Consider the following 25,355-nt stretch of genomic DNA (forward strand, 5'->3'; position numbering starts at 1 on the left):
AAAGAGCCCTATCCTCATTTCTGTTTTTCTGATGAGATGGGAAGCCACCGGAGGTCTGAGCAGAGAAATGGCCGCTCTGGCTTGGGTGTTAAAAACAGACCAAAGGACAGCAAGGGCTGAGGCAAGGAGGCTGGCATAACAGAGATGAAGGGTATTGGTGGCTGGCACCAGGGTTTCTTGATTCCAGTCCAGTGGGTTTCAGATTTTGAATCCTTGTGATTATTCCTTTCCTAACCACTTCCCAACACGCCAATCTCTCTATTTAAATCCTACAAAATCTACTGTACATTCATCATCTAGAAAGCTAGTGATCAGTTATCTGTTTTCCATCAGCCTGATCTCAAGAAGTCTGAGAGCTGTTTCTGAGCAGGGTCTGGGCTGAGAGGCAGCCTAGTGTAAAGGTGCAAAGAGCATGGACACTAAGCATATATGCTGATTTTGCCAATTGCTGGCCATGAAATGTTGCTGTGTTTCAGTGTCCTTATCTGTGAAACAGGGGATAGCAATGATACTGACATACACTACAAACGTATCCATCCATTCATGTAGCCAATATTTACTACACATCTACTATGTGCTGGGTACTGCTCTGTTCCCTGCACACATGGCTGTGAATAAGACAGAAAATCCCTATATGCATTTACGAAGAGCTTATGTGGCAGTATGAGTGTGTGTGTGTGTGTGTGTGTGTGTGTGTGTGTGTGTGTGTTGTGGGGCGGGGGGGGTGGAGGGGGCAGGACAGACTGTAAACATGTAAAGAAACAAATATAGGAGTTAATTTCAGATAATGAAGAGTTACAGAAAGATAATGACACACTGGGTGATGGGATAGAGCTGGGCTTGTGGAAGAGGGATGGTCAGAGAAGACTTCCCTGGGGAGGAGATATTTGAGCCAAGGCCCAAATGATCTGGGAAAGAGCCAGATCTGTGATATCTGGGGATATACATTCCATGCAGAGGGACAAACAAACAAGTATTTCTGGAATAAGCGATGTGGAATGATTTTTAATAGCAAATGACATACTTCATTTTCCCCAGCAGTCTGTATCAATACAAAATAATTTTGTGGGCGTTTTCTGAGGAACCACTACAGACCCAATATGCGGTTGAGGTTGTGTTGGGTGCTGTAAGAGGCACAAGAAGAGTAGGTTAACAATGAGTACTTAACCAGTACTTACATGGACCATCTAAGTGCTTTTACTCATTAGCTCATTTAATCTTCACAACAGTCCTGTGAGGTCAATACCTGTGAGGTCAGGTCCACAGTTATCTCACATTTTGTCACTCCCCTTTCCATATACTATAAAAGTGGGAAATTTTCTGTCATGTTCACAACTGTTGGCCTCATAGACCAGAACAGCACCTCACACATAATAGCTGTGGAATAAACACTGGTTAAATGAATGAATGAATGAATGAGAGCCTATCATGTGTCAGGCACTGTAATAGGCTCTAAGCATCTCCAGACAGCCTCACCTACAGTCCAAGGAACTTATATCCATCTAGTTCCCTGGCAGGATATAATAAAGGGGATTACAGAGAATCTTCATTTATCAAGGAGGCTGCTTAAGTCAAGCGAACATAGACTTATTCTCAACCTCTCTCCACCACCACTACCCCAGGCCAGCACTTTTGCTTGTGATTTTTCAATGACCTGGTTCTTTCCTGCAGCATGTATATGTGTTTTTTAATTGATAAAAATGTCAGTTTCACCCTAGAGAGAAATATGTTGATGTTGCCAATGTAATGGGATATAACTTTCTTGCTTTTCTAGATGATATGCTAGGTGAAATATTAGTCAATATAGACACAAATGGTTTCTTATGGGGTGAACAAGAGTTTATTGTACCCATAAGCCCAAATAGTTTTTAATAACCCATTGAGCCCACTCAGCTACAAAAGGTGCCCAGAGTTATTTTTAAATCTCCTTTCAAGTTCCAAAAATAGAAAAGAAATCCACTAATCTTAGCCATTCCATATATTATGACAGTAAATTAATTTACAGTAGCAACACACAAAATTCTTTTCCCAAGAGAAATGGTATTCTAGCTTCTGAGGCCTCTGCCCAAGGGGGTCTTCTCTCTTCGCTCTACTTTTGTCTTACTCTCTTAGAAGCCGAGTCTATCTTTTAATCATTACATGTATCGCGGAGCACATCCATTACACCTCTACCAGCACTGTGTTGGGTTTGGTTTACTATGCCGTATGATGACCTTAATGTTCTCCTTGTTTTCACTTTGGTAGCCATGCAACAAGGAGAAAGTGCCAAGAGTGACTTGGTTAGACCATTATTTTGTTGTTGTTGTTTGTTTGTTAGTTTGAAATGGAGTTTTTGCTCTGTTTCCCAGGCTGGAGTACAATGGCGCGATCTCGGCTCACTGCAACCTCTGCCTCATGGGTTCAAGAGATTCTCCTGCCTCAGCCTCCCGAGTAGATGGGACTACAGGTGCTCGCCACCACACCTGGCTAATTTTTGTATTTTTAGTAGAGAAGAGGTTTCACCACGTTGGCCAGGCTGGTCTCGAACTCTTGAACTCTGGTGATCCACCTGCCTCAGCCTCCCAAAGTGCTAGGATTACAGGTGTGAACCACCATGCCCAGCCTGGTTAGACCATTCTTTAATGATAAACAAAAGCTCTAGAAAATTTCCAAAACAAAACAGTCCTCCAAGTAAGATCTCTGAAGGTTAAGGTCTTCTGCATAAATAGCAATATACAAGAAGCACAACTCCTTTTCCACTTAGCTTCAATGAAAGAAAAATGTCTGCCTTCTTATCATTTGGGAGATCGGTGGGCACCGCAGGCAGGCAGAGAAAGTATGAATGTGGACAGGGGCCAGGAACAAAGCCATTTGATCATCGAAATCCACTGTGACCATGAAACCTACTTTGGCAAGGAAAAAAATGTTTACTCACTTACAAATTCCCATGATCCTTAACAAAACAACTGCCTTTCCTTTCATTTCCAGCAAAACATGTGATGTTCAGAAAGGAAGAGGCAGAGCCCAGCTCATCCTTTATGTTTCAAATTAATTTTATACATCCTGAATTTCCTTTCATAAAAATTCAAGGTTTTGTCCCTTCATCTCTTCTGTTCTCCCACTTTTCTTTTTCTTCTTTTGTCCGTAATGTCATTATTTCACTCCACAGGAAAAACAGGACTGGGAAGTTCAGTACAGAGATAGAAAAGCCTCTTTAAAAACATACTGTAAAAAGTAGAAAACTCGTCTTTTCCATTAAAGTTCTATTATAGTAAGACCCCAGAAGCCTTAGGGAATTGGGTTCCTTCATGATTGAAAAACAAGATCATTTTGGATGAGTATGAGTTGTGCAAGACATATGACTAATAGAAACAGTAGAGAATCTTCATTTATCAAGAGGATTTTCTAAAATCAAGTGAACACAGTCTTATTCTGTGTCCGGCAAGTTGGCTGTTATTACCCGATTTTACAGATGGGGCAAATGAGGGACCTTATGTCACTTGCCCAGAGGCATAGAGAATCAGATGGTTGAGCCCTGATTTAAACCTGGGCTATTTGCCTGTGAGCTTAGCACTCTTTCACTATACCCTGCTGTCCCTCCTTTCTGGTCCCCAGCAGAATGTGTATTTTCATATTGACATAGCCAACCCCTTCTCCCTGAAGATTAGAGCTCCTGGTGTCTACACATGGACCAAACACCTGATGACAGGCCAACACACACCCCAATTGCCAAAAGACTCAGAAGCACAACTTCAACTTCTTATGCTTCTTTGCAATTCAAACCTCAGACCAAAATAAACTGTATCTCTTTTTTAAGTCAACCATTTCTTAAGCCATTTAGTCCCACACACCTTGAATAACTGATTTCATCTCATTTATGTATATTGAGCTGCCTTACATATCTTTGACGGAAGTCAATACCTTAAAGTTATCCATTTATCTACTGTACCGAGTGTGCCTCTGTTTGGATTTGGCTGTCAACACTTCACACATGTGAAATCAATCTGTGTGATATTAATGTAAACACTGTGCATTACAAAGTGGTGGACATTTTATTGTTCTAACAACAAAAATAGACAAAAATGTTTGTATGTGTTTGTTTTTTCTATGGCATAGGAAATAACACAATATAAATGACAGTATGCATTTTACAAAAGAGGAATCATTTAAAAAGGTAAAAGCAAGGTAGGGGTTGTTGGAGAATGCTTGATGTTAGGCTATTCTAACAGGACGGTGGAGGCAGGAATTATGCACAGAATAAAGATTCTTATGAAGAAAAAATTGCCATTCACATCACTTTCCCCTCATTGGTATTACAAGCTCATTTCCTAATTGCATGTGCAATACAATGAGTTTTCATAATGCTTTAATGGGGAGTCTGTTGCTTTCATTTTAAAAATAGTCAATTCTCTTGTGCTAAGAAAAGAGCATATTGCCTTTAAGAGCAGTGTAACTGACAAGATGGAAGAATGCAAGCAGAATGTCGAGACTGAAGCTTTTCAATCACCTACCATTAATACGATTCAATTTATGCTTATGTCATAGGTTTAGACATTGCACAGCTCTGTAAGCAAGGAAGGGACCTGAATAAAATACAGTGAAGAAAGCAGATGGTATGCTATCAAAACCCTTCAAGCCTAAAATAACCTTTTCCAAGTAAGGAGGATAGTTAATTAAAACCAGGATATATTTACTCAATTCTGAATATCTCAATGTAAATAAAAATCAAAATGACACTACTGTAATGTTGGACTAAATGATGAAATTTCATCTATTCTATTTTTCTTTAATAGTTTCTAATCAAACTTTTCATTAAATAGCTTCATAAAATTCCACAGAGAATTTATTTACAGGGACTCATAGCAGATTTAAAAGCCTTACTTTTATTGTTCAGTTAAACTTGTTATTCAGTGGACAACATTAAAACAGCAGCGGGGATTGGTTGAGGGGGGAGCAGGGGTGTATGGGCAGTTGGGCAAGGTCATCCCACAATGCAAAGTCTATTTTCAGAGATGAATCCAGAGAGTGCAGGTAAGCTCCACGGCACACACAGAAAACTCAGACTCATTCCTATCCAAGATGGAAAGCCAGCCCCAGCTCCAAAGTCACAGCCTGGGTTCTTGCCAGGCTTGGTCACTGAGTCACATGTGTGTCCCACAGGTAGAGAGGACATCAGGCCATTTATGAAACCCACCCAAAGGATAGTGACTAGAGGCAGAACAAACCTAAGACAGACCAACAGTTGATCCAGGGTGAAGGCAGACATTACCCAAAATGGAAGGTCAGAACATGAGTTTTAAACAATCTAGACATTTCCAATAGTTTTTAAAATTAGAAATGAGTAGTTATTAACCTGCTCCCTATCTTTTAAAACCAGATCAAACCCTGCCTTTTTCACGAGGCTTTCCCTGACCCCTCACCAAGATTTCCATCTCTATCCACCTCCCAGCCCACTGCTAAATTCCTACCACACTTGCTTTCTGCAACACTCATCAAATACTTAATCATTGACTTTCTTGTAACATTAGTTAACCTTTCAGGTGTGTTAATCCTGTCTTCCCCAATTAGATTTTAAATTCTCAAAACTAGCAAGAACCAAGTTTTATTTACCTTTTGAACACCTCCCACCCCCCACTCCATAATCGCATTTAATAGAAGAAAGCAAAAAGTATATTAGTTAATAAAATAAACATTATTCAATCATAGGAAAGCAAACAGTGTCCTTTTGAGAAGGGCCTTGGAGGTATTTTACAGCAATTTATGAATTTCATGTGTCAAAGGTATAGCTGCTAAATGCTATAAACTCTTTGCCATCAGCTCTACCATTCATCCACCTGGTGATATGGCCAATAAAATTTGATTTTTACAGCCTAGGCATACTGTTACCTAAATTACATTTGACCAATTACTGAAGTCACCAAACGTGTGGTACAGAATATATACTGTGTAGAAAATTCATCTGTGGGCCCCCTGGCACTCTCGGTAATCTGACAGAAGTGTTTCAGTCATCTGGCAGTGTTTAATATTAGGAACATTTGTTTAATGCTAGTCACTAATTAAATTTATGTTCTTCCACCAACTGTTAGTTGGTTGGAGAAACTCAATGCCACATTTTAACAAACACTTTAACCCATGTCAATTTCAAATGCAACCAGTTGGAGATTTAAAAGGGTGCTCTTTGGAAATTTAGGTTGTGACCGCAAGTGGGACGGTGGGGAGGGATGTTAGTGAAGTTGCTCAGATCTGCTCAAAATAAGCTTTTTGGTCCACTTGCTAACATGAAAGACTGTAAGAAGTACAAACTATTTGAAGTACAAACAACTAAAAAAAGTCTAATACTCTAATTATTAAACTAGCCATCTAGAAGGTCTCTAAAGGTACCTTTATTCCAAAAGAAAGCTTCCACTTTAAGAGGCTGGAGAAGAAAAACAGCATTAAAATTAGCTATACCAGAAGAAAGTTCAGGAAAACATTCAAAAGTCAGATGCTTGTGTTTGTGAGAACATTTAAAACTAATTTAGTAACTCTTAACAACCATTGTGATCGCTGTTAAATTGGAACTTCTTTCTATTACCAATTCTAGACGCAACAGCTTTGAAACTCAATGACTAATAATTCTTAAATTAGCCAAAAAGGTTAAAACATTTTTTTCCTCATATTACGTTGTGAAACTCTAATTTTGAACACTCTTAAATGAGGGAACACATGCTTTCAGTTTTATTCTGTGTCAGGAATTTAGAGACCTCTTGAGCGGCAAGTAGGAAGCAACGTTTGGGAGCCGAGCATGTGGAAGAAAAACTCAAACACAGGTATTGAAAAGGGAAGATCTGTAAATGCTGATATGAAAAGAGATGGCATTGTAAAAAAAATGTATTGCATACATTTATCTACTTGAAGTCAAAGGATATTTGAATACTAAAAATATGACAATAAATAAATTTCTTTGAAGAAGAAAAAATAAATATAAATAGTGTTGCCCTCTTACAGAATGACAGTCATTTGATAAGCCAGAGTTGTGAGAGCTATCCAAAAAAACAATTTAGAGGGAAAAAATGTGATGGCTCTTAGAATCTAGTGGACTTAGATCATTTGGTTCCCTTTCCTCTCTCTCTCTTCCCTTCCTTCTTGATCATCATATGCCATCTCCTTATCCTCACCCCGACTCCGTTCACATAGCTACTTGCAAAATTTCTCCAGCAGCAGCACTAGGGCTGTTGGAATCATGAAGAATCAAATTTAAGAGGCCATAGTGGACTCCTGAAACCATAACAAGGTCTGCAAAGGATAAGCAGAGTAACCTGAATCTGGATAATCTGCCAACTAGTGATTCTCAGGAAAACGTCAGCCAACAAAATCAAGGAATGTTTCAGTTCAAAGGGACCCTATGCTCTCTCCAGGCTAAGGGTCTCAACCTCTTCTTCACCCAGGTAGCCATGAGGGATTCAGCAGGGCTCAGCCATCCCAGCAGTCACTCTGTGGTAGTGATTCCAGAGAAGGGGTAGGGTGAGAGTGGTAGGTGTTCACACCTCTAAGTATAGAAATTCCCAGGAACACAAGCAGTTTGATAAGCCTACCCCAGGGTATTCTGACATCCCTGCCCAGCCTGATGAAAACCACTGATCTGATCCAATCTCTTCAACAAACAGATGAGAAAGTGATAATGTAAGAGAACGACTATCTTGGCTTGCATCTCGCCATCTACTGCACCGTGTAAGGCTTCCCAAACTGGTGATGTGATATCTTCTTCTCCTCCCTTTCTGGCTACATGTAGAGACACGTGACCGGTTAGCTAGGCAGACATGCAGATTAAGATATGTATCCATCTTTGGTGGGCACAATGTGCATGTGCGTGTGCATGTGTGTGTATGAGTGTATGAAAAAATTCAGGACATGGACATCTATTACCTATCATCTATCTATCTATCTATCTATCTATCTATCTATCTATCTATCATCTATCTATTATCTATCTATCTATCTATCTATCTATCTATCTACCAATCATCTATGTGTCTATCTACTGTACAGTACTGAAGTGGTTATCTATTTATCCACCATACAGTACTGAAGTTGTTTTCTTTCTATTTATCTCTCCACTGTTTACTACTGAAGTGGTTACCATTGGTGCATTTTTACAAAACCTTATAACAATGAAAAGAGAGTGAATGGTTAAATAAAAAAGCATCTGAATAGACAAAGCCTTTTGAGAGAGAACTAACACGAAAGCTTCCTGTCCTAAAGTCCAATTTCAAGGTCGACCAAGCAACTTCAGACTCTACATTGAACAACAAATTCTAAATAATCATCTGTTACTCATAGTAAACAGAGGCTGCGAAGGAGGCAATGATGCCTTATGCCGCAATAATTTGGGGGATGGGAGGGGTGGGGCAGCACATGGGGCTTGTGAAAGTGAGCCCCGTTCCCCATCACCGCTCTTCAGAAGAACTGAAAACAACTAGACACACACGCACAAGTATCAGGTAGGAAAAAAAAAAAAGACTCACCAAACTCATCGCATATACTCTCGTTTTCTATGAGAGTCGGGTGGTCAAAGGTGTCCCGACAGTACAGGATCTGAGGGTTCCTGCTGACCACTGCAATGCCCCCCAGGGCCAATGCAAACTGGTCCGTTAGAATGGAAGATGGCTTATCCTGGATGCGTTTCAGCATCGAGCGGTACCGGCAGTACTGGGGGTAGCTGAGAACTATCACGTTCGTTTCTTCCTCGTCCTCCCCTAGACAAACGAGAAAACACTTCCATTACCCTCTTCCCTCTGACAAAGAACTTTCATGGCCATGGTATAATTTCAATAATCACTTCTGGTTTGGGACTAAAAAGATTCTCATCCTTGTTACAGTCTGGGGATGCCAGCATCCTCCCAGCCCCACTTCACCCATCCAGCCCCACAGAATACGCTTCAGGCTACCCGCATAGTGGACCTTCTAGTAGAGAAAAGAAAAGAGTAGGCTGGCCCTCTAGACACAGTAAGTAATGTTTGTGTCATCAGCAAGCAGTAGGACTCAAAAACTGTTTTGAAAGAATCTTCATTTTTTGAAGCATTGAAGTCATCATCATCATAGGGAAAGGCAGAACTTTGCTGGGCTTCTTTACATTCATTTCTAGTTTGGAATTGCTCTTATATTGGATTATACAGATGATCCTCAACTGAATGATGGTTCCACGTAAGATTCCTTGACTTTATTATCGTACAAAAGCAACATGCATTCAGTAGAAAGCACAATTTGAATTTTGAATTTTCATCTTTTCCTGGGCTGGTGATATGCAGTAGGACACTCTCCTATAAGGCTTGGCAGGGGCAGTGGGTGGCAGCTCCCAGTCAGCCACGAGATCAAGAGGGTGAACACTGGTACTCTACAGTGTACTGTGTTGCCAGATGATTTTGCCCAACTGTAGGCTATGGCAAATGTTACAAGCACGTTTAAGGTAGGCTAGGAAAGCTATGTGTTCAGTAGGTTAGGTGTATTCAATGCCTTTTCGACTTGATATTTTCAGCTTACAATTGGTTTGTTGGGCTGTAACCCCATAGAAAGTCGACAAGCATCTGTATAATCTTTTCAGTGCTTGGAGCCTCTGAAAAGGTCATCCGGCCCCAAAGATGTCCATGGGTCTAAAATGCATCACCATCTGCTCTGGGGTCATGAGTGCTGCTTAGCAACTATTTCCTATTCTCCTTTTGGGCCTGTGGAAAGCCTGTGTGCCTCACTCTCTTGGAGGCCAGTGGCCTTGTGACTTTCCTTGGCCAATGAAATATGACAGAAGTGGGTGGTTGCTTTAAGACCCAGTGTGCCACTGACCACAGTCTCTCTTTGTCTTTGCTGTGACCATCTGTAATGTCCCAGATAGTGGCAACTCTGCCAGTCTGGGTCTTGGAGTAAAATTAACATGAAGCAGAACCCCTGGTTGATCCAAAAGAGACATATAACATAAGCAGAAAATAAACCTTTGTTGTTCTAAAGCAATGGTGATTTGGGGGTCATTTGTTATTGCAGCATGATCTAGCCCAACTTGATTGATACACCCACCTTCTCCACCCTCCCCATACCCATACCCCCTCTCTTTTAATGTTCCTCAAATCCATCTGGTAACTTGGCACACCTCAGAGAACCATGCTGGGAGGACTCCCTAAGCATCCCTGTGAGAGAGTTCTATCAAAACCACCTTAACTCGGGGGACCATTTCAGCAAATTTAGCGAAGCTTCCTTTTATAATGATCTTAATGCTTATTTATACCTCACTTTATTTTGTGCTCATTTGTAAACACCAGATTCTGCACGGGTGAAGCCTTCCTTCATCTTAAGCTTGAGAAATGGCAAACACGGTGCTTTGGTGGCCTCCACCTGTACAACATCAAGCTGAATTTAGGCTCCATGACCCAGTTTGCCATCACTCTGCAACCACCCCATCAGAGCAGTTGTAAGCAATTCCCAGACATGTCACTTGCTTCTCCAAAGGGAAAACACTCAATATTTCAAGCCCTTACCATGCTGCAGGGAATTGCACTAGACAGTTGTTAAGGATACCAACATTATCATGGCCATCTGGTAACCAGTGGGAGACGAATGAGCAAGGACGGAACATAATGATGGAACATACCCAGTACCAATGGAAGGTGTGCATGTGACCTTTTCAGATAGGAGGCCAATACCCAGATGTATTTCTAATTATGTTCACTTATTTCCTCAGGCTGGCGGCTTTTCCATGGATGGAGATGTTTAGCTGCTTGCAAGATGACATCTTTAAACAGTGTACACGTCTTCAACTCCTGCCTGGTCTGTGTATAGCTGCTTTGTCAGCTGGCACACTTAATTAAAAGGAAATATGTTTACCTTGAAGGCAAGCCCCCCAATGCAAACTAGTTTTGAGATGCTGATATATGTCCCAAGACATGCCCATCTGAGATTTTTATAGCAGACCATGACGCTAAGTTCAAACTTTGGGTTCAAAACTGTGCTTTTTATACAGCTAAAGCACAAAAAGTTTTAGTGAAAATATTCAAATGCGGTCGGTTTGCCAGAGTTTTTAAGTGCTATTTCAAGAGGCAGCCCCCAACGTGTCAATTGTATTATTACACTCGATTTGTATTATACTCAATTTGTCTAAGACATTGTTAATGAGAGAGACGCATATAACCATGAAGTGCCAGGACTACCCCTTATAGCAAGTTCATAGCTTAATACCATCTCCCAAACATAGTAAATACTGTGCCTGTAAATACCTGTTGATTCCAAAGTTCTATCTTGGTTGTGCAATTAGCTTTCTATGATGGGGGTAAAGGTGCATCAATTTCTCCAAGTATTCTTGAAATAAAATGGAGAAAAATGTGTGCGCTCTCAGGTTGAAGGAGTATAAATGAACAGTTGCTTCAGAGTGAGTTTCATGGAAGGTGTCACCTGGACTCTTGGGACCACTTCACTTCCTTCATATGCCTTCATTCTCCTTTTGTTTTTTTCTCTAACCATTTTTCATGATGATGCCATCTCTAACTGCTTCCCAATTCTCTGTTCTGGATGGAGTCGGCTCCCTGGCAATCTTCTGTGCCTAGAAATGACCTCTTTTTTTTTTTCTCTCCACCTCATCCTAGTTCAAAACATTTAAATCACGCAGTACCCAAAACACTAGCCAAGTCATGAATCCTTCTCTTTCTGTTGGAAGAAAAACAGCAAGTTCCCCCTACTCTCAACTCCTACAACTGTCCGTGCATTCTGGAGACAGTGTTGCTAATAGTGGTCCTGGGACTGTCTGCATCAGAATCAGATACTGTGCCATCGAGAACCAGTGACTCGGCATCTCTAAGGCTGGGGTCTAGGAATTTACCTTTTCAACAAGCACCCCAAATAGCTCATGCATACTAAACTTTGAAACCAGTAACTCTGAGTTTACTTTTTTGCAAAGGCTTAAAGTAAGGTTGTTAGTTTGGGTTTTGAAATATATATATATATATTTTTTTTTTTTCAGTTGTCAGACTTTTAAAAAATTCTTATTTCTCTCCTAACCCCCCAGTACATAGAACAAAGAACCAAATTTTCTTCTCTCTGCCACTTCTTCAGGATTGTTACAGATATCACAGAAGACAGCAAATTTTAAAAGCCCTCTTAACTAAAAATATGAGAAACAGAGAGACTGTTTCCCCATTTAGAAAGCAAGTATTAATGCTATTTCCAGTACTGATAATAAAACACTAAAATTTACAAAGGTTTTTTATATAGCATTTTCATATCTCTTTTGTTCCTCACAACAACTTTATTAGTGTAATATTCCCCAATTTGAGACTATAACCACCCAATCCTTTTCTTTTTTTTCTTTAAGAGATGGGCCTCTCTCTGTTCTTCAGGCTGGACTCAAAACTCCTGGGCCCAAGCAATCCTCCTACCTCTGCCTCCCGAGCAGCTGGGACTTATAACCCAATCTTTGAACTCCAAGTTTGGTGGACTTTTCATTAGGATAAAATGTCTCAAATAATAATAGTAATAATAATAACAGAGATTTAACTGGTTTACACTATTAGGGATGAGGATGGTGGCCTTTGATCAAGTCAAATATAAGACTTCTGTTTGATGGAAGACTAGAATTCAGCCAGTTGGAAGCCAGAATTCTACTCTCCTTAGGTTAGCTTGTTACTTATTATTTTGGAACACTGCAATTCCCACTGTAATGATTTAACATTATTGATACATCATTCATGTACATTAACTTTCTACTTTCTATGCATGTGATAGGAAATAGCCCCAACTCTATGTGTTGCCAGCCTAGAACCCCTAACTTTCATCAACCTCCTTCCACACACTAAGAGGCTACAGGCACAGCTGGGGCTTGGTCTATTGTGGCAATTCTTGGTGGGGCCAAAACACAAATGATAACTTTGTTGCTTATGAACAGAACCGCCCATTTGGACCAGAATTTTGGCATTGTTTGGACAGAGGCAGATTTCCAACCTTGCAATTAGACATCCCCAGAGGAGTTGCCTTTAATATTTACCAAACTGGAGAAAGCCCACGAGACCTTGAGGACTCCTAGGAAAGTTTACAAAGCATTCTAAGTGAAAAGTAAAAGGGAAAGGTACAGAGTCAAAGTGGGACCCGGAAAAGCCAAGGTTGAAGCTAGGTTGAAGTTTCACTGAGTAAAGACATTCTGGGTCCAGGTCTCTTCTTTGTAGTTTATTTTATTGGTGAAAACATTTTTTTTTCCTCAAGACAAAATATGGTCAACTTTATATGAAAGGTGTGTATAACACAGTATAAAATTTTGAGTTTGGGGAGGGCTTTCCAGATCTAAAATTCTATGATCCTAAAACTGCCTCCTAAGCCTTTGCATTAAATTAACTTCCTTCTGATACAGCTATAAATATTAAAGTGTTCAATGGCCGGCATATTTTATTTTGCCCTAGTACACCAGGAAACAACTAAAGCCAAACAGTCCTTTCAAGAATTATTTAAATTTCTCAGCTACTTCTTTCTTGCTCACGCATTTCATATACACATAAGTAAACACTCCTGTGCGAAGTTACCCATGAAACAAGGGCTGCCAATAAATGCTGTGTAAGATATTTTCCCCCTTCCAATTCATAATAGGGAAAGCAGATAAATCTAAGAATGAATAAATTGCACATTTGTTTTGTAAAAGACAAACAAAGTGTTCCCGGAACAAAGATTTTCTTTCAACCACACCCACAGAGAAAAAGAAATCAAAGTACCCCTAGGAGTATTCTTCTAACACACTCTAGTTGGTTGTAGCTGGTTGGGTTATATATACATTACTTGATTTCAGTCAACAGAAAATGATCTGTAATAAATTGCTAGTAACCAAGACTGAAATTTTAAACCATAATTATGATATTCTATTGAAATGTCATCCCATTCCTCAATTTCTCCTATACCAAAAAAAAGTGAATGCCTATTTTAAAATGAAACATTCAAAGGGAATAAGACACCCAACATTACTAAACCTCATTTCAACTTCAATAAAAAGAACTTTGCCTATTAAAAGTTAATACCTAAAGTACACTGCTTGTAATGCTCAACCAAAATGACTCTAATCCTGTGCTTATATCATAATTACACGTTTTGTTAACCTCTCTCAATGTCAATTTTTTACTTATTTATATATTTCAAAGTCCGAAACAGAATTCCACAGAGAAACTGTAATTATAACATGAGACTCCACCCAAGCTTTTCAAACAGTAACTGTATACCATTGCTTTAATCCTCAGAGTTGGGCTGGGGGTGGGGAAGGGGTCGGGGAGAAAGGGTAAGAGCAGGCCTTCATTCTGAATAGCACGTTGCTCAAGTTGTCTTTGTACAAAGAGAGATGCATGAAATAGCAAACACAATGAATTAATGGAGCATTGACTTTCAAATATCCATAATGCTATTTTTTGAAAATAGATAATGGCGGCCAAATGCACGGAGGCTGATAACATAAATTCCAGAGGAGAAATTTGCTTTTATCTCTTACACAACAATTTAGAAATGTAACTTTCTTTTTCATTCTTGGGGTGAGGGGAGGCTTGTTTCGGAAACATCACACTATTATGCTTACTGAAAACCACTATAATCTACTTCTAACATCAGTAAGTTTTTTTAAAAAAATCTTTTAAAAAAAACCTTCGCCCCAGGATTTTATAGAGCCTAGTGGAAAAAATATGCATGTTCCTTCCTGCACCTAATTACCTCAACTGAAAAATCTGCCAAGTATTTTGCCCTTTAGTTCTCTTAATCGTATTAGGGCAAATGCATTTGGATGCCAATAGAAACAAACATTTAAAGATTTTCACTTAAAAGATTCCAAATATGTATGAAGGCTAAGTTTGAGACACAATGTCCCTTGTGCTTCAAAGACAACATACAGTTTTCTTTCTCCTTTTTTTTTAAAGCAAATATGAATGTGCTCATGTTATAAAACTTGATGTCTAGTTTTGAAACAATTTAAGCAAAATAATGTCAATATGTGAGGTTCTCACAATGATTTATGCTTCCTCCTGTTACTTTATTACATTAGACATTCTTTTCTCAAAGCTTTATACTTTTCACTGTGCTCCTAGCAACCAACCAACGGCAAAGCATCAACTTTATACACCTGGCGCTATTCCAATTCTTACTGCTATTGACAATTATATTGAAGTTTCCATTTAATTGCTGCTCTGTTGTGACACCGAATATTTGTCATAATTAGGCATTTCCTATTTTCTGTCCATGCATTTTTGATTATTACTGAAAATGAAATTTTTATTCCAGAAAACCTAAGCATGAAAATTCTACAGATAAGAGTAGCTACAGCTGTTACTATCATTACCAACATTGTAACATGAAGAAAAAAAAAGAGAATATAATTTCTCGGAAGGTAATTTTCCTTTCAGCCTAAGTGCTCTTATTCATCTTGCAGTTACTCAATGATTTCCTGTTCTAATTACAGGACATTATACAGAAAGACATTTGTAAAAGGAAAATGCAGCAGAGCATATGACTAAATAGCTTGAATTGGTTGAAAGTGTTTAAAATTCCAAAGTTGTACATCAACTTTATCAATTCGTGGTTACAGCTCTATGTAAATGTGTACTGTGTCCTGCTGTATTTTTCAATCTCTCTTAAGGCAGTAAACTTAGTACCCAAAGTTAGTACACATCAAAGGGGAAAACACATTTGCAGTTAAACTGATGTTGAAGAGCTGGAGTCAGGGAAGATCAGTTGTGTGTGTGTGTGTGTGTGTGGGTGTGTGTGTGTGTGTCTCCCTTCCTCATCAAAGCTGTTAAATTGGAGGCATGCCAAAACAAGGAGTGGAAAATATTAATAATAAAAATAAATTAAATGCCTGATTAAAAGGGAAAGAGAACAAGATTCCATCCGGAATAGAAATGAAAATGCCACAAACTATTTCATAAAAACAAACTGTGACGTAAATTACACATCAGTATTGCACTGTTGTGGTTATTTTGAGAAATGGTTTGTACTGTAAGTCAGCTGGTGCTGCCCCACCCTTAATGATTTTGTAATTCTCGACACAGTAAGCAAGTGGGGCAGCCCTGAGATTGCTGAGACAGAAAACAGACCTAGCCATACAGAACTGGCAATAAAAAGATAATGTACTTTTAACATAACAGAACAAGGAGATTGGCTTGGCTTTATTAACTAAAAAAAACTACTTTAAATGGTCCCCAGCTTGCCATTTGTTTTGCTAAATGGAAACACAGATCTTCCTAGGATAGGCAATGAAAACATCACTGGAGAACTTAAAAAAAAGTAAATGTGGGAAAAATATATCAGTACATGGATGCAAACAAAACAAAAAATATTTCAAATGCAAAACCAAGGGTTTGAACCAGCTGTTTTCAAAAGCAAACCACTTAAAATAGAGCCATAGACAAATATAAAAATATGTATCAAAATGTTACTATCAGCTTTTGCCCTTACTATTGCTTCATCACTCAAGAAAAAAAAATCACAAAGCTAAACTATAACCAAACACTGCTACCACTCTGAGTAACAAATGAACTCAGTGGGAAGAAAGCCAACTCCACCTCCAAGGTTGTCCCAAAGGGTCACTGAATTCTAAGCCACGACCAGGAGCCACTTTTTATCTTGAGAATTTTGCAGCTTATTGCCATAGGGTTGATCTTAGCCACATTTAAATTTAAATGTCACACTAGACAGGGATTATGCAACAGGTGAGACTTCATGGCCAGATTGACATGTAGGTAAAGTTGTTACCACATATGAGGTGATATTCTATGGGGCCTGACTTACCTTAACTTGCTTCCCCATCACGTGGGTTAACCTTTATGCTATAGTCAGCCATTCACTTTTTTTTTTCTTGAGACAGAGTTTCGCTCTTGTTGCTCAGGCTGGAGTGCCGTAGCGTGATCTCAGCTCACCGCAACCTCCACCTCCTGGGTTCAAGAGATTCTCCTACCTCAGCCTCCCCAGTAGCTGGGATTACAGGCATGCGCCACCACACCTGGCTAATTTTTTTGTATTTTTAGTAGAGACAGGGTTTCTCCATGGTATTTAAGCTGGTCTCGAACTCCCGACTTCAGGTGATCCACCCACCTCAGCCTTCCAAAGTGCTGCGATTACAGGCGAGAGCCACCGTGCCTGGCCTCCACAATGATTTTTTAACCATGATACCAAAAGCACATAAGAAAACAGCAAACAATAGATAATTGGACTTCATCAAAATTAAAAGCTTTTGTGCATCAATGGACACTATCAATAAAGTGAAAAGACAGTCTTGGAGAGGGGGAAAATATTTGCAAAGCAAATACCTGATAAGGGATTAATAACTAGAATACATAAAGAACTCCTGCAACTCAGTAACAAAAAGACAAACCAATTTAAAAATGGCAAAGGACTTTGATGATTCTCCAAAGAATATATATAAATGGCATCTTAAAAAATGCTCTTCATTAGGGAAATGTAAAGCAAAACCACAGTGAGATACTACTTCACACCCAGTAGGATGACTATTATAAAAATGAAAACAAAAAAAATCCCAAGTGTTGGCAAGGATGTGGAGAAATAGGAATGTGGAGAAACAGGACGTGGACAAACTCCTGTGCATTGTTGGTGGGAATGTAAAATGGTGCAGCCATGATGAAAAAGTATGGGACTTCCTTAAAAAGTTATATACAGAATTGCCACGTGATAATTCCACTCCTAGGTATATACCCCAAATAATTAAAAACAAGGACTCAAAAACAGTTATTTACATACCAATGTTGATTGTAGCATCATCACAAAATAGCCAAAAGGTAGAAACAACCCAACAGTTCCTCAATAGATGAACAGATAACAAAATTTGGTGTGTGTGTGTGTGTGTGTGTGTGTGTGTGTGTGTGTGTAGGATAAATATTGTGATTCCACTTATACGAGGTATTTAAAAGTGGAATCACAAAACAGGGTGACTCATAGAGACAGAAAATAGAATAGAGGTTGCTAGGTGCAGGGGGTCTAGGAGGGTTGGAAGGAATGGAGAGCTATTGCTTAATGCATACAAAGTTTTTGTTTGGAATGGTGAAAAAGTTCTAGAAATAGATAGTGGTGACAGTTACACAATATTGTGAATGTACTTAATGCCACTGAATTGTGCACTTAAAAATGGTTAAAATAATAAATTTTATGTTATGTCTATTTTACACAACAATGAGAAAGAGGGGAACATCTGGGAAGGGTTATATTTTCTGTGTAGATTCATGCTTGGTTGCTCTGGGGAGGAAAAGTGGTGTCTCTCCAATCCACAACTAGAATATATCCTGGAGGGCACAGAATCAGTGTCCTAATTCTTTGGTATCCCTCCTAGACCTTTGAGAGTGCTGACAAACGTAATTGCCTACAGACGGTGTTGCAATAAACATCTGAGCCTTCTTCCAAAGGATAAGGGCAGTCATGTCATTAGTTCACCACAGGCTCTGAACCAATGACACTTCCTAAAAGGCTGAAGAAATCTGGAGAAGGTTATCTGCCCAACATGACTGTAGCCACTGCCTGGCAGGCCCTTTTTAAACAAAGGGTCATGTGGTTAGGCAGCTATCTCATTTTAGTCACTTTAAAAAATAAAAGAATCTCGCCACTTGAGGAGTTTGTCCACCATGCTCTATGTGCTGAGCCACCTCTGCAACTGCACTGACTTCTGGGAGCTAACATCTGTGTCAAGAGCATTTTTATAGGTTGCATTGTTTTCCTTCATCTTACCGCAGGGCTTCTGGGGCAGCTCAACAAGGAAAGAAGGGAAAAGGCCTCTTGCCTCTGTCAGTGACTCATCTTAAATCAGTGGTCTTCAAAGCGGTGAATCTCTCCTTTGAGGGTACGAGAAGACTTTTTAAAGGGAACCTACATAGGGATGGGACAGATCTTCAACTTAGATACTACTCCACTCCCTAATGCATCTGCCCAAGAATGAGCCAGCAATCAGAACAGCCCATCTCCTTCTTCACCCATCCTCCATCCCTAGTCCTATTATGAGCACTAAAGTGTCAAATCAAAGTATTGGTTTTAGAGATGCTTCCTTTACTGATCTATCAAGGAACCTCAAGCCATAGGCTTTTGATCTTTCCCTTTTTGCACATAGTTCTGTTCAAGAGGAAGCTTAGCGTTAGAAATAGAGTACTTTGGCCTGTGTTATGATGCTCTAAATTCAGAAAAGCCAAACTAATAAAGGTTAAGGATGCTGGTCCATTAAAGTGTAGCTGGAATGCGCGGCAAGGCTACCAGATTTTTTGACATAAATTGCATAAACCTATGCATAAAAATTTTAGATAATTTATGTTAGAACTGTTGTGCTTTATTAAACACAGATTTAAACTTCAGATTTTTATCAAATCATATGTAATCTGTCTTCTAATTATAGTTAATCACCATCTTATTTCATTTCCTATCATGTTTAACATTTTTTACTTATTAACACAAAATTTATTCAAAACATGATTAAAAATGTAGATGTCCACTTAAAACTGGGCAAAGGAATACACGGATTATTTTTTTCAAAAATCTTTTAGAGTAGCATTATCCAATAGAAACATAATGTGAGCCAACTTGTAATTAACACATTGAAAATGTAAACAGAAAACAGGTGAAATTAACTTTAGTAAGCTATTTTATCTAACCCAGTATATCCAAAATATTATGTTAACATGTGATCAGCAGAAGTGATTACTGGTCGGGCACGGTGGCTCAAGCCTGTAATCCCAGCACTTTGGGAGGCTGCGGTGGGTGGATCATGAGGTCAGGAGATTGAGACCATCCTGGCTAATACAGCGAAACCCCGTCTCTACTAAAAATACAAAAAATTAGACAGGCATGGTGGCACATACCTGTAGTCCCAGCTACTTGGGAGGCTGAGGCAGGAGAATCACTTAAACCCAGGAGGCAGAGGTTGCGGTGAGCCAAGATTGCACCATTGCACTCCAGCCTGGGTGACAGTGCGAGACTCAAAAAAAAAAAAAAAAAAAGTAAAAGAAAAAAAAAGATTACTAGTGACATATTTATATTATTTTTTCATAGTAAGCTCTCAAAATATAGTGTGTATTTTACATAGCATCTCTTGAAGTGGACAAGCCACATTGCAAGGGCTTAGTTGTCACAGGTGGCTAGTGGCTACCATATTGAACAGCACAGCTCTCTTTAGAGCGTCCACCTGAAAAGAAATTTTAAAATCATTGTGTCCTGGGTCCGAAGAGGCACTTGGGAAAAATGAGGTTGTTCTGTGTACAGGTTCCTTTTGGCCAACTATCTTGAGATAAGATGTTCTGAAATACAGCTAGGAGAGAACAGAACAGGAGGAAAAGCCTCACAGTGCCTGTTATTTCACTGTTCTGATACCCCAAACCCCAACAAAGGCCCAAAGTTAGCAAGTATAGTTATTTTAGTAGAGATTCTCGCTTGCCACCTTTGGTTTCTGGTGAATAATAAAAATCAATTCAAAGTAAAATAATAATCTCTTAAAAGCTTCAACTATAAGACCTGGTGAGAGCCCTCTCCTCTGGGTTAAACATATCCTCCTGCTGTAACCAGCTACAAGTTCACTTGGTGCCACGTCCACAAAACCATCTGCTCTGTTTTCTGTCATGACACCCAGTTGTTCAGAATGGGTATTTCTTTCTTTCTTTTTCTAGGGTGCACATTACTAAAAGTAGTTTAACAGCTGAAAGAGATACTTACGAAACCTACTGGAAACTGAAACCACTATTTAATCTCACGGCAAAGCAGTCATATAAAAACTCCAGCACCTTCTAATGTGCTGTCACAGTGCACCATGGAAGAACATCATTGAAAGCTGATGATACAGATATGCTCTGTTTTACTTCCTTTTTGTACAGGGCTAGTACTGAGTAAGCTGATGTAAGACAGGAGGATGGCTCTAGTTTAGTCACCTTTCCCAAAGTACCTACCATCTGCTAAAAATCATTTCCACAGCAAATATTCTCCTTTCCCCAATCTCTAACATCCAAACCTACTTCTCTTTTCTCATAAAAGACAATAAACAAATTGCTCGTGACTAACATATTAATTCCAGTGATAGTTCTGTGGTTTCATACCATGAGTTACCAGTGCTACAGATCCCTGTTCTGGGTATCTCTTAGACATTTCTTTAAGATTATTTCTGTTTGCAAGAGTTGGCAAACTATGGGCCAAATTCAGGCCAACACCTGTTTTTGTAAATAAAGTTTTATTACAACATAGTCATGCACATTCATTTACATATTGTCTTTGGCTGCTTTTACACTACAATGGCACAGTTGTGTGATTATAGAGTGGTGCATTTACTACAGACACCTTATGGAGCACAAATCTAAAATATTTACTATCTGGCTCTGCTGACCCTTGATCTAGAGAATATAGTCTTGCTGCCAGAAATCTGCTATTTTGGATCATGAGTATCAGCTTAATTTCTAAGATACAGTTACTCTGTAACACTTGCTGCATTTACTTGTTCAAGCTGGACTCTCCTTTCCAGAATATGAGTTCCTTGAAGGGCAGGAGCTAGGTCTGTAGCATGTCTGAATTCCTAACACCCTGGAAACAAGCGAAGCACATGAAAGACTTTTAATTAATGTTGCTTGTTTTTCTGGTTATTCACTGTCCCTCTGTTCTCATCCTACTCCTGGATCCATTACTCATTCTTTCTTCCTTGCTCTGTGACCCCTGAATGTTTTATCATTGGGCTCCCTCATGGGCTGGCTGGCTTCTGCTTGTTCAGCCAATGGGAGACACCTAACAGATCGCATGTGGGAGAGAGAGAGAAGTTGTAGAATTTCTTCTTTGCCCCATCTCTGCTTCAGCCTGGCAGCTCTGGCCAAGGCCACAGCTCCTCCCTGACGGCAGCTTTCACCAGGTAGCACTATGTCTTCCTCTTGCTTCTTACTAGTGCCCAAATGTCTTCATGGTTCTTTTCACCCTAACCCCATCTCTATAGTCTTCCTTTGGTTCCTTTTGTTGAGCCTTGGGTTCCCAATCTGTAAAATGGACTTAAGAACGGTGACTTTCTGGGAGATCTTTTAACAGTAGTTAAAAGATGCAAAGTAGTCAGGCTAATGTAGCGCACAGTAAACGCCCCGTAGGTACTTGTCTGATTATTGCTTTGCAAGTTGTTTTCCAAAGTATGCCAAGGAACACTAAACACTAGTTCCTTGAGAAAGAAGGGAGTATGTTACCAAGTGTTATGTGGAAAAGGGGCATCACAGCATGGGAAACACTGAGTTTAACAAAAAGTTACACAAACAGCTTGGAGCCTTTAACATGCTAATGGACATTTTAATGCGTAGTGGGGGAAGATGCTGCTTTTCCTGAATTTATTTTACCATGAAATCCTCTCCCATCTGCTTCCTCACCCTCCCCCACTTTTTTGTCATTCATGGCTCACCTCAACAAGTTAGTGTTTCCCTGATCACATTTTGGGGACATAACACACCCAAATGTTGATTACAGCAATCGCCCTGCTCCCTTCAGCTCTCCTTCTCAGCACACACAGCCAGCTTAACACTGTATAATTACAAATAGTTTATTATGCATGGTATAATCACTCATCTGTATAACACTTCCAAATTTATAAAGCCCTTTCATGTGCTTAGATTCTTTCAATCCTCCTAGAGTCTCTCTTAGGGTCTGTCAAGAATAGTCCCATTTTATACATGAGGACACAGGAAGCTCAATGAGGTGAATGACTTGCCCAAGGTCATCCAGCTAATGGCAGGGGCAAGTTGCCTGGCACTATTTTAAATCTCACACTGTTCTCAACACACCCCAGCTGCCTTCTGCTTGACTCTGAACCTGTGAGAAGAGCCCTGTCAGATTCATGGTATTCCCAGGCACCTCTCAGAGACCTCCAGTGGGCTGGTGGCTTTGAGAATTCTCGTGATTTTTATGAGACACAAATTTCTGGTTTCAGACTGTAGTATTAAAGAATCTCTTCCAGTCTTGTGTTCAAAACAATCCCTAAGTGAAGCTTGGTTTTGCCTTATTTGGAAGATAATCTCAAAAACAGATGACCATTGCACAGAACACGCTTCACCAGCACAATTCTTTACTTTTAACCCCTTAGAAAGCACATTTCAGCCTAAGTGAAGCCAATGGTATTATTATTTCTCTCTATTACTTCTCCTTTTTGGATCCCGGGACGAAGATCCACAACCACCTGATTCTCATCATACACACGTAGCTCACACAATTGCACCCACTGTATCATCAAAAAGATAAGATTAAAAATGATAGCATTACATATATGTAATTTAATGTTTTTTGGGACTCTCACAATGCAACCATCACTCCAATCACTCCAATCAATTTATAACATTTTCATCACCCCAAAAGGAAACCTCATACCCATTGACACCCTGGCAACTACTCATCTACTTTCTGTCTGTATAGACTTGCCTATTCTGGACATTTCATATAAATGGATTAATATAATATGTGGTTAAAAAAAAGGATTTAACATCAAAATGGTCTTCCATCTATTGACTGGTCACACACCAACGGAATACCTTCTGTGGATTAGGAGGTAGCAGGTGGCAACAAGATAAAGACCAAAAGCCACCATCCCTCTTCAAAGAGGGGTGTACAGCCTAGAAAAGGTGGTGGGCATGTGAACAGATGTATTAGGTTGGTGCAAAAAGTAATTGTGGTTTTTGCCATTAAACATGATTGCAAAAACTGCAATTACTTTTGCACCAACCCAATACAAATAAGCGTTCTGACAAGACTCACAGCAGAGGCAGAACCTTGGTAGCAAAGAGAGTGAAGAAAGTCTTTGCAGGGAAGAGAAACCCCTCAAGCTAAGTTTTGAAGGATACATAGAAACTCCCTAGGCAGATTAAAATACCATGACTCATTAATCTTTCCAGCGTGTCAGCCATGAACATTCTCTCTCCTCCTTTGGGCAGCTCTAAGGAAGTTATTATGAGCCCCATTTTTCAGATGGGCAAACTGATGCGAAAAAGAGATTAAGTAATTTAACAACAGTCCCACAGCTAAGGAGGCCTGGAGAATAGATCTGGGCCCGATGTGTGGGTCTGCCTGCCCCTGCTGCCTCAAAAGGTCAGAAGGAGAGAGGAGAATCTCCTGTCCCCAGGGCTGTAGCTGGTATGAACCAGTGAGGACTCTGGAATTTAGGTGCTGTGTCTGGAATATGGGTTTGGAACTCTGAGAGAACCTTGGTGGCAATGCTGTGGGTTTTTGATTAAATCCTGAAGGCAGCGAGGCTGCCGTTCATGCATGGTAGTGATGGGCCTAATCTCCATTCCAGCAAGAGTGGAGGATATATTGGAGGATTGCTGTACCTAAACCTTAGCCTTCATCTTCCTCCTTTCACTCAGCTGACTGAGGCCCCCCCACCGGCTGCCTCCACATGAGCAAGCTCCACTGGCCCCAGTTCAAGGAAGACCACATTCAATGTCCGGATGAAGTCTCTTCAAGGGAGAAAGAGACCATGCAAGCAGCATTTGAGGGCAAGATCCCAGGAAGAGTAAACTAAGTCTGATTAACTGGATACGCAAGGATAATGTCTATGCTTTCCTCATGCAGTCAGCGAACCTTTATTTGGTTCCTACTCAGTGCCAAACGCTGTGTTCAGCAGTGGGTTTACATGGGTGAACATGACAGCACCCGCTCTCAGGGAGCTCCCAGTCCTATCCTCCATTGATGGAGAAAACAGATGAGACTCCAGACAAAGGAGGAGTTGGTGGCTCCCAAAGAAACAGTGGAGCCCAGGGGACGAATAATTAAAACGTAAAGCACATCCCAGAGCTCAGCACTTTGAAGGTGTTTATGTCCCAGCTCTGAAAGAGATGTTCTGTATTTCATCTCTGAGTCTGAGATTTCAAAAGCTATGGTTGGTGCAACAGTAAGAACAAAAGGGGGTTTAAAAAATATAATTTGGATTATGACTGGGTTCATGCAGAAGAAAAATGGATACGTCAAGTACACAGTCTACCATTTAAATATTTCCTTTTTCATTTTTTTTTTTTCTGGCACTTGGCTTGCCACAACTTCCATGGGGCAAGTGCTTCATACACAGGTCAGCAGCCGAGATCTCTCTCAATAATGAAAGATATTACTAATATAAAATTTGCCTCAACTGAAATTCAAACCTGATGTGATTTTTTTTTTTCCTCAGGTGGGATGTGGACAGAGAACATCTATATAATAGGTGTTATCATTCAGGAGGCCTAGACTGAACCAATACTTTGCAGCTAAATGTAATTTGCGAAGCACAATTTAACAGCTCCATTTAGCAACTTTTTACAATCAAGATGATTTCAACAGTCTCTGAACGCCAGCCAAGATACCACCAAAGTATACTTAAATACCAGCAAATATTACATGTTATAAAAATTCTATGTTTGTCTCCTCCGATTTAAGAAAATCACTAC

At 39.8% G+C, this 25,355-nt stretch overlaps 1 protein-coding gene across 1 annotated transcript in view; it reads right to left on the reverse strand.

The window, feature by feature from the left end:
- The window catches only part of ARID5B (AT-rich interaction domain 5B), a 200,429-nt gene that overhangs the window by 94,080 nt on the left and 80,994 nt on the right, over positions 1–25,355 (reverse strand). Inside the window, exon 4 of the mRNA XM_024252990.3 lies at positions 8,484–8,714. Coding sequence (XP_024108758.1) covers positions 8,484–8,714 — 231 coding nt within the window. The remainder of the gene's footprint in view (positions 1–8,483; positions 8,715–25,355) is intronic.

The sequence above is a fragment of the Pongo abelii genome, chromosome 8 (assembly GCF_028885655.2).
Source record: "Pongo abelii isolate AG06213 chromosome 8, NHGRI_mPonAbe1-v2.0_pri, whole genome shotgun sequence".
Classification (NCBI taxonomy): domain Eukaryota; kingdom Metazoa; phylum Chordata; class Mammalia; order Primates; family Hominidae; genus Pongo; species Pongo abelii.